This window comes from Mastigoproctus giganteus, chromosome 6 (assembly GCF_048544385.1).
Source record: "Mastigoproctus giganteus isolate SK-2022 chromosome 6, ASM4854438v1, whole genome shotgun sequence".
Lineage (NCBI taxonomy): Eukaryota > Metazoa > Arthropoda > Arachnida > Uropygi > Thelyphonidae > Mastigoproctus > Mastigoproctus giganteus.
The window spans coordinates 215,380,591-215,391,584 of NC_143580.1; the positions used below are offsets into that span (position 1 = coordinate 215,380,591).

At 38.5% G+C, this 10,994-nt stretch overlaps 1 protein-coding gene across 1 annotated transcript in view; it reads right to left on the reverse strand.

The window, feature by feature from the left end:
- Window positions 1-6,812, reverse strand: part of LOC150084952 (putative glutamate receptor) — a 32,335-nt gene extending 25,523 nt beyond the window's left edge. Inside the window, exons 1-2 of the mRNA XM_090376408.1 lie at window positions 6,759-6,812; window positions 116-337 (exon numbers count right to left, since the gene is read on the reverse strand). Coding sequence (XP_090232534.1) covers window positions 116-337; window positions 6,759-6,812 — 276 coding nt within the window. The remainder of the gene's footprint in view (window positions 1-115; window positions 338-6,758) is intronic.
- Between the last annotated feature and the right edge of the window lie 4,182 nt (window positions 6,813-10,994).

Consider the following 10,994-nt stretch of genomic DNA (forward strand, 5'->3'; position numbering starts at 1 on the left):
CACTCAAACGTTTGATGGGTTCAGTTCTATTTTTTTTAAAATACAAATTTATGTGAGATTTAACCTTTTAGTGAGTTTTTCTCTATAACACAATCAATGATTTGTAAATAATCACCTTCCGAGATACTTCCATTCCTTGTCCAAGACATTCGGTGAAATAAAACACGTGCGTAATGTTTAGCTTCTTTCCATAGCGAAAGTTCTTTGGCAATTCCTTTTCGACCTTTTCTAAATATCTTTCTTTGAAGATCAACGTCCTCACCCCGTTCAAGTGTAAAGTTGCCACCAATTTTTCCAGATGGTATTTTCCTGTAATTGAACGCTTTGTTACTTCCAGCTGCAAATACAGGACAGTCATTTTAAATACGAACTCATGAAAATGTAAATAACTTCGTGTAAAAGTGTTAAAGAAACTCAAAACTAACATTCTTTATTCTGTTCATGACGTTGCCATCTTCAGAAGAAGACTTGCAAAACTGAAAAATGCGCGTACCAAATGCAAGCAGTAATTTGATACTGCTCATTGAGGGTAATGTTCCACTATGGACATCAACTCAATCGTTAAAGTTTCGTGCAGAAAATGAACAGCATTCTGCGAAGTTTGGAAAGTGGCGTGCAAAGATCCATCACAGGACGGTAGGGCCCAGGAATATGGCCAATGTGAATAACAATAATCAGAGCATTCTGGAGTGTTGAAAAGCAACTCTTCCAACATCACTTCCAACGCAGTGTTTTATTCACGATAGAGAAATTTTCGTTTTCTTTTGTGAACAATTAAGAAACAACAGAGAATGAGGGATGTTACTTGGAAATTTCATGTCTCCTCCACTGTTTATCTCATTGGTTCTCAAACAGGGGGGAATTCTCTCCCCGGGGAGAATTTTAGTGTTTCAGGAGGGGAATTGGGCCTACTGATTGACAGACTCAAACTGTTGGAACATTGATCTTTCCACAAACTGCAATTCTACAGATTGTCCATAATCTACAGGACATCACACTTTATTGGGTGTCAAATAAAGATAATATTTCACTTCTTTATTTCTTTGGAATGCACCTTTTGAGTCAGACAATCTTTGAAAGGGGGAATGACATTCTAAAATATGGTGAATAGGTGCATGGGGTAAAAAAAGGTTGAGAACACTGGTTTATCTCGAAGTTATTCGCATCTTCTTCTTCTTCTCATTTAAAATGGTATTCACAGAATAAATAAATATTTATTTTAAATGTATTTAACTTGAATACAAATTGCAATCGAAGATTTTTTTATTATTTTATTTATATAAATTTAATTTATTTTATATCCATACTTACCAAATGATTCAGAATGTATTATCACGACTTCCTTTAATCTGAGCATCAGCCTTATGGTATCAGCCAGAAAGATGGAGCAACTGCTATGGTCTTCCTGAGAATATTTCCAGCATGGAAGGTTCCCATTATCTGTGTGGAAAAGGAATCAGTAGGTGGCTTGTAAGGAGGGCAAATTAAGGGGTAAAAAAGATCAAGGTAACCTTAAATGAAGAAACATAATTGATATCTTGATATAGGTATATAAAACTGACATCCAAAAAGTTTTACTATCTGTTTAAACATCTGCCAAGTTTGGTAGGTGTTTAACGCACCTGCAAGACTTTTGGTAGTTTTAGGGATAGGTAGGAATGTACTTAAATTAATATTTATGTATCGAGCGGAAATGACCTGAGTTCGAATCCCAGCAATGGGTCGAATTACTTTTTACAGGTTTTTTCACATCGTGGCCGAGGTTGTCGGTCTCAGGAGAGAAGGTTGCATTTTATTTCCAAGAAAATGTGCTTTTTTAATCCAGTAAACAACAAACCGTCTGCAGCTTTTCAGTAGACTATACTAACACCTCATAGCTTTAATTTCTTAGCTTGACACACACACCTGACAGGAGATGAGATAGAATCTGTTTAATTATACCTTTTATGATGACGAAGTTTTTGGGTTAATTTCTTAGGTCACTGAAAGCCAAAATGCATGGAGCAAAAGGCCACAGATCTCTCTTTTCGAATTTGAATACTTTTCTAGTGAAAGAGATATTTTTGAACATTAATGGAATGCTCATTCATCAGTAGAAATGTTCGTTCTTCACTAAAATCGGTGAAACCATGTTATCTCTAATAATTAGTGGCCTTTTTTTCTCCTAATTTCAATTCTTAAGATAATTTCCTATGGAGTTGTCTGAAGGAAATGCGTGTTAGAAAAAAATCTGAATTGCAATCAGATAGTAACCATGCTGTTTAAAGCCTGATGAAGCGGCACGCCGTGGTATGTGGATGGTGAAATCCGATATTTTCAATACCAACCGTATTGAAAATATCGGAATCTTCTACATTTAAAAATGTTCCATGTTTTGCCTATCATATCCAAAAACAAGCCTGGGTTTCCCAGTCAATTAATGCCTTAAATGCATTAACTGGGTGGCAAACACACATTTACAAATATTGTATATCGGACCCAAAAAGCCTATTACTTGATGTCTTTCTCAAATATCTAATCAATAATCTTTTATCAGGCTTACATACTTGGACGTCTGTAGTCTTGTCCCACTCCTTGAACTGCCACGAAACTGTAAAGCGCAAGAAACATTTTTGAAGTAAGTAGATCCATTAGCTTTCCACTTCTCATACTGCATTCGAATGCGACCTTCGTATTCCAACCAAACTGTGAATTCAGTGTTTGTCCTGGCAACCATACTAAAGGATGAATATTACTAGGGATTGATTCGTGAGAAGGTTAATATCAAAAACACATGGTGTGTACGTACTTGCTTGCACATGGAATCAAGTTTAAATATTTAATACAAATGTCCTACTTTCAACTGAAAAATCATTAAATTGAAGCACAGAATTGTGTACTGGCAATCTTTCTTTTTTTCTATATGTGTGTAAAATTCCTTTGAAGAATATCTCTATTTTCAGTCAAACTTGTGCATCTTTAGAAACGACAAACTACACTCATATATTCTGCCATCCTCTGGAGTTTATATTTTGTCACCATTCTGATAATGCTTTTAAAACATACTTTGTAAAGTTATTAGAAAAAAAGATATTTAAGTTAATTAGGATGAAGATGTATTCATAATTCGTGTGAAATTTCTTAAAATGAGGAGTTGGATAGAGCACTGAAGAGACAGCTTGAGAAAAATTAAAATGGGCGATTAGGACAGCGTGAAAGTTTGATGAAATGAGAAGATTGGTTAAGACTGAGAACTAGGACGTGTCTCAATATAGATGCGGTACGTAATTTAGATGAAAAAAAAGTGAGTGAAAGGGGGGGGGAGAGACATGACAGTTGAGATTTTGTCGGTGTTTGTGCAAATGGGTTAAAATAGACAGACAGTTGAGTTTTTTCTTCAGTGTAAGTAAAAACATGTGTTAGTAACATTGACAGTTGAGTTTTGACGTCTTAGAATATATGGAGTGTAAGGAGAATAAGCCTGTCCGTCATAGGAAGGCAAGGGCAGTGGCCGAATGCAGAAAGTCTAATCCATCATGGAGGAAGGCAAAGATATTGGCCCGTATGCAAACGAGCGCTGTGAAATATTTTTTGTGAACGAGTTTTAATTAAAAGGTGGAGCAGAGAAGAGAGGGTAGCGCCCTGTGAAGTTTTCTTCTTGTGGAAGAGTTTCTTAAAAGGTGGAGCGGAGAAGCGAGGGTAGCACCCGGTGAGCTTTCTCCTTGTGAATGTGTTTTTTTTAAAGGTGGAGAGACGAAAGTAATGGAGAAAGTAAAGGAGTGGAATGATAGAAATCAGCGAAGGCAAAGGTGCCTGGAAAAAGAAGCTCCTTTTGATGAACACATCGAGTTCTGATGTCCCAGACGGTAGGAAGCAGCCCCTGTATTGAAACTAACAGGTGGTGAGGGCAAAGTGCCAGCCCTATTAGACGGAGCGAAGCAAAAAAATTAGTAGCCCGATCAGGATGGAGAAAGGACGCCAGACCCATGCAGCCAAAAGTTCCGGAAAATAATCTGAGGCAGATTAAGGAGAAAGCAGATGAAGGAGATCCTCAGAAGGAAGCCTGAGAGCCTAAAATGGAAGCTTGAAACCTCCCCGGAAAAGAAAAGAAAAAGATAGAAGTAGGTGAGAGATATATTAAGTACTGTAAGTTAACAAGAAGGACTGTTAGTGAAATAGTATAGTAATTAATTAAAAAGGGGTAGCACTGAAAGAAAAATGATAAATTATCTCTGAAGTAAATTATACATATACTAACAGATTTATTATGTAAAAAAAAAGGGTTAATGTAAAATGCAAGGGAAATATGGACCCACTCATATAATGTATCCATCAGTACTTAGAAGGTTGCATTACCTCAATTGAATATCGTTTTGCCTTATCGGACTATCTTCACCTTGCAATGCTCCATTTTTATTTGGATTGAATTAGATTCTTTCAAGTAGACAACGCAACTAACCACCATGAAAACATTGTATCCAAGAACTACCTGTTGTTCAAGGATCCAGCGTGAAGAGGTTTGTGCAAGTTGAGCTGTCCTTCCTACGAGAATATCAATTTCTTAAGTACTGACTTTTTAATTAGAGAGCCCTGGACGTTATTCTTTGCATTGCTGGAAGATGTGGGAACCCTATTTTACTTTTGTATTTAAGAAGTCTTAATAATTTAGAAGTAAGTACGTATAGGCTACCTAAAATGCTCATTAATGATTAATACTGAGTTTTGAGGCAAAAATGATGCCAAATCTCGCTTTGGTGGCTGATGGGATTTGTGTTCGTGGTTTTCCAGATTCAATTATGTTGGTTGCGATTTTAGGAAAAATATTATTAAGAGAAAACTGAGTGATATCTTGTAAGAGTCTATAGGCTGGTGATGATGGCAATCTGAGCTTTCAGCGCTCAGATTCAATGATCATAGATAGGGACTTCATAGCTGATGGAGTCTGTTGGTGCAGAGTATTATGGTATCCAAGATTAGAGAAGAATTCAAAAATTACATTTCAGATTACATTTATGGCACAACGATAAATATTCAGAACAGATGTAAGATGTGAATCCCTTTAAATAGTAGATGGAACATTGGTTCTTTTGCCATCAGGGTCGTGCAAAAGTGTGGGGTGTCGTGTTTGATGCGACACACCCAGGCCGCGATATAGAAGGGGATCCCAAAGTGTTTCTTAAATGGTATAACATAGTTATAACAAAAGAAAGAGGTGTTTATCCAAAACCGACGACACCTAAGCCCGGGATACCACTGCACGGTCCTATTTGCCATTTAATTTGATTTTACGTGAAAAGTATTATTTTTATAAGGTCTTGAAGAAATGCCTTCAAGATAAATTCCCAGGATGCTTCCTGAATTGGATTCGAATCTAAATACCATTATTGCGAATTCTGAGATCGGCATCTGTAAAATTACGAAATTTTTCAGTTTCTCCAGTGATGATCAGAAAGTAAAGGATTAAAAAGGATATTTTATTGTAGTGAGCAGATCTTTAACTCAAAGTTTATTCCAGAGATGGCAGAAGTAGTACTGGCATAAATCTTTCCCATCAATATTTCTACGTAAATTAAAATTTTGATCTGGCTGTTTGTAGAAAAAAAAAAGTATAATAGAAATAAATTCTTAAAATTGAACCCTATACTGAAAAGAATTCTACGGTTATGTAATATTGTCTATTAATAAATGCTCTCGGCAATGTCTCCAAAAAACCCAAGCAAAACACCAGTTTAAATGACTCTAGGAGGACAAATGAAAAATTTACTTCTTCTTCACGTTCCGTGTCCAATTTGTAAGTTGGAGAACAACATTTTCCAGCCAACTCTGTCTCTTGCTTTGTGAAATAGTTCTTGGGTCGTAAGACCACCTGTCCATTCTTTGATATTATCAAGCCACTTTTTTGTTGGACTTTCTTTTGCTCTTGTCCACGGAATTTCGAGCATTCTTCTGAGCGTCCACATCTCGAAAGCTTCCAGTTTCCTGATTTCTGCCTTCCTCATGATCCAGGTCTCACATCCATATAGGAGAGTGGTCCATGTGTAGCATTTGGCCATTCGATATTTTCTGAAAATGCAGTTTTGTGTCACACAGGAAGTTCTTAAGTTTCTTAATTACCTCTTTGGCCATACCAATTCTGCTTCTAATTTCTGTGTCTTGTTAAAGTTCCTCGCGTCATCGACGGGATTCGAATCTGGGTCTTTAACCCCCGGTGTAGGGAGGACGGGGAGAGTTGCCACATCGTATTTTGATTCCAGACAATGTGTTTTTGCTTATGACCATAGTTTTGGTTTTTTTGGCATTAATTAAGCTAGCTGTTCGCTGGCTGTTACCACTTTGTTGAGGAGTGTTTGCAACTTTTCCTGTGATGTTGCAATGAGGCCAGTATCATCTATATATCGCAGGTTAGAGATAATGAACCATTATCAGTAATTCCTTCTTTAGAATCTTGAATTAGATCTATAATGGTTTCAGCATAGGAGACAACACCACATCCTTGCCTCGCTCCTTTTTGGATTTGTACCCACTCTGTGTTTTCTCCCTCTACAGCAATTGCACGTTCTTGCTCAAGGTATAGTAACCGTAGTATGTTTAGTTCCTTGGGATTGATGTTTACATTGTTCAAGAGTTGGAAGAGGACATCATGTTTCAAGCAATCGAATGCCTTTTTAAAGTCAATGAAGCTGAAAAATAGGTTCTGCTAGTGTTCAATTGCTCTTTCTGCCAGTATATTCAGAGAAAATATTGCTTCTCTTGTGCCAACCTCCTTTTTTAAAACTCACCTGGTCTTTTCCAATTTGTTTTTGAATATTGCCTTCAATTCTGCGTAGAATCATCTTCAAGACGACTTTTATGGAGTGGCTTATGAGGCTTATTGTGCGGTAGTTTGCACATTTTGCTGCGCTTGCCTTATTTCCGTTTTAATCAAACTGTCATACATCTTATATTTTTCTACATCTTTGTTCTCATAATGTTTCTTGTGCTCCATTAGATCTAGTATCTTACTTGTCATCCATTGCTGTTTGGCTTTCCTTTGGGCCCATCCAAAAATTGCATTTGCAGCATCTGTCATTATCTTCTTGAACAAGGTCCCTTCAGAATCTGGATCTCTATCTAGTAGATCAAAATTACTATCCTCAATTTGCTCTTCGGCTGTGCTTGTGAAATTTCTCTCATATACAGGCTGGCTAAGTTTATCTTTGTCCCAGGCTTTCTTTAGTTCCTTTCCATTGATTTTCCTTAATTTTATAACCAGCTTCCCTGTTAGTAAGCACTGGTCCGAGACGATATCAGCCCCAGGATAGGTTTTGACACGTTTAATGATGTTTCGGAATATTTGGTTGGTAATGATGTAGTCGACCTGGTTTCGATTAATCTTTGGTTGGACATTCTTGGAGGCCTTCTATGCATATAATCTTCGTGGTGGTAGTTTGAACCAGGTGTTCATAAAGACCATTTCATGCTCTTGACAGAGGTCCACCAGTGCATCTTCCCTTTCATTTCTTGTTCCCAGTCTGAAAAGGCCAACAGTGTTGCCAATCATGCTGGTTCCCACTTTGGTGTTGAAATCTCCCATAAATACATTGATTCCTTTTCTTTTGGCCCAGTTTAGGAAGTACGTGAGGTCTTCTACGACATCTTGGTATTCTTCATCAGTGTATGACGATGTTGGTGCATAAACCTGTATGATGTTAAGCGGTGTTGGAAAAGTATTAAATTGTGCTAATACTATCCTGTCTGAAAAAGCCCAGTATCCATTTAGGAATCAGATCTTTTAATTCGTGATCAGAATTCTCACTCCTCTGTGGTGTTCATTTCCACCGGAGTACATGAGTTTGTGGTCTTTCACTCTACTCGATTCGCCTTGTCCAGGCCATCGCACCTTCCCTAAACCCAGGATATCTGTTTCAAGTTATTTTATGACATTTTCTAATTTCCCAGGTTGATACAAACTTCTGACATTCCATATCGCAGTTTTCAGTAGTTGATCTCTGTTTTTGAAAATTTCAAAAACTTTTAAAATTGAAACAAATTTCAAATTTGTTTTCGAAATTTAAAAAATTTCACCTGTGTTCATCAAAGATCTCCCATTCCAATGTCACTGACATTGTTGGATTCCCCGATCTGAGAGGGTGCCTCCGTAACTCCTTTCAGAGATAATTAGAATTACCGACTCCATTTCAAAGACATATTCATCCCAAATCAGATATGAATTCTCAACCAACATCTAGGGTTCCTCCATGGTTTAGAATCATGGAACATGAACCTGGCCAATTGGTTGTCTCAATCTTTTTAGGAAATCTACATGTTTGCAATGTGCACGGAATGGAACTTAAATCAAAAGGGTAGACACATTCAATAGCAGACCATCTGAGTATAGCAACATGAATGAAAATTCTGATATAAATAACATGGACAGTAAACAGCTTCTGTCGGGACATGTTCCATCTGATGTAATTTCAAAGAAGCGTAATACCACTAAATCGATCCTCCCTGCGCATACTCTCAATAACTGTCATAACGAAGCACTCAAGTTAATTGGTTGCAAAACACCGGGCTGTATCAGGGGTGAGAGTGGTTTCTCGTAGCAAAGCTTGTTGCAACCGTCGTGTACCAAAGACACCAATGACAAATTAACTGTTTCCTAGACCTGGAGCACTAATCATGCAACGATCTCAACTGATATCTCTTTGCCAGGAATAGTATTAACGGCCGCACTGTCCATACAGGACAACCCAAGGCCAGAAATCCAGAATGAGTCAATAAGTAAGTCTGTCGCAGATGAGCTGCAAAGCAATTTCTTACGTATGTTAATAGATAACATACGTAATAAACTGATGTCTGCTCTTAATGATCGGTATACTAATATGCAAATCAAAACTGGATGCTTCAAAACTCATAACGTTTCCAAAAAAATGAATCAGTTAACAGAATCAACACTCAATTCACCGCCCAATCAGCAGAGTTAAGTATTTTGACCTCACACAATCCTGCTGGATTTGAATGTTGCCCAAATACTCAGGGAGCCAATCACCTTTCAGATGAACCTCAATTTTCTAATGTAGCAAGCAGCGAAGGCCCGGTCATGAATTCATATCATGCAGGTGAACAGAGGTACGTTCCACAAGTGGCGGCCCACCAAATTAGTATCCCACCTCCAAAATTGACCACAGTTTTACCATCTGTGCTGTTGTCTGAATGCAGCAACACCTCTACCTTCACGGACAAAAATCCAGGCAACCATTGCTCACCTGTCATGAACAAACAATCTTGGACTAAAATCGCTGCTACCCGTTCTGTTTCATCTCCTCAATTGTCAGCCAATCAGAACCCTCATTTCTCCAGGTCACCCTTTCAAATTAAGAGTCGCCCTGCCAATTTCAACGAAAAGTGTCAGATTAGGATTGGTACCTCCACGTCCTCTATTCTGAGATCAATGAGCAAGCCTCCCACCTCCCAGCACAGAAGCCTTTTTATTTCCTGACTGAGGCCACTGACAACTGCTGAGGATATTGAGGCGGTAATGAGTAAAGAACTACATACCAAAGTATCCGCAAATTTACTCAAGAAAACGCCAAATTACTCGTCCTTTAGAGCAGTTTGCGAAAGTCGGGCATTCAGATCTGTTGCAGATGTGGATCTGAGTGGCCAGTTGGCACTCGAATCAGGCCTTTTTATGAATCGAAAGACCCAAAACGAACCACTTCAACTTCACGGCTCCCCCTCTGCATGACTAACTAATTGTGAAACTGCACTAGCGTCTCTCGACTGTCGAAAATCACTGCACCACATATCGAGCTCCAATCACTTTCTTGCCTCAGCTACTGCTTATAAACATACTGATGGGACACCACATAACCCTGCTTTTCAATAACTTTCAATTAACAGTATAATTTCCACTAGGCCTAGTCTGCTGAGGTGTTCAAAAGCATTAACAAATAGATCAGCACGTATAAAAATTCCCTTTCAACTCACCCTTACAGTTTTCTACCAAATTGTCCGGAGCCTCCGAAATAAGCTTGAAACTCTCGAACAACTCTTGTTGTCCAAAAGCATGGATATACTTTGTCTATCAGAAATATGGCTTGAACCTGACCAGGAGTCAATAGCCTGTGTTCCGGTCGCTGGAATTTCATCGTTCTTCACATCAAGATCTCAATCTAGAGGCGGTGGTGTTGCCATCTTCATAAAAGATTCCAACCTGAAATTTGTACACATCACATTTAGCAACTCTTTATTTTATGAAGGAATACTCGTGACAGTGAAGTTTAATGCCTGTTTAATCGATTTAGCGGCAATCTCCATACCCCCAGCTCCAGATATTGCAACACTTGACATTCTACCGGCTGGACAATGAGTAAGTTACACCCTTCAGTTACTCACATTCTCTGCGGCGATTTTAACCTTCCACCCCCATCTCAGCCCTCTCCTTCAGCGATTAACGAACAATGTCTGTCCCTTAAAGTTTACAATTATCAATGAGGAGCCAACGAGAGGCACCAATCGCCTCGACTTGATTCTATGTTCTTAAATTTGCAGAGTCGAATTCCACCAGAAACGTCCTTCAAATCAGATCACGACCCAATTGTATTACTTCTTGTTCTGCCTATGCCCAGCTTCAATTGCCATAATACTGTAGAAAAGAAAATGATGTTTTCTCCGACTTTTTTGATCGCAAAAAGTGCCTCGAGGCAGCACAGTCTATTCCATGGCATGTGCTTGATGGATGTGACCCAATCATCGCAGTTGATCTAATCACAAGATGGATAAATACAGTCACCTCTATGCGTCAGCCAAAACTGTACACATTTCTCCAAGGACAATAGAGCTTGGTGGACCAAAGATCTAGCGCGCAGTTTCTACAACAAACAATACCTTCACAGGCAGTGGAAAATCTCTGGCACAACCCAAGACCGAATCCTATACTCCAGAGCAAGAGCTATTTTCAACCGACTCAAGGCATCAGCAATAAAGAGATACACCGATGCTACCTTGTCTAAAAGAAAAGCGCCGTACCG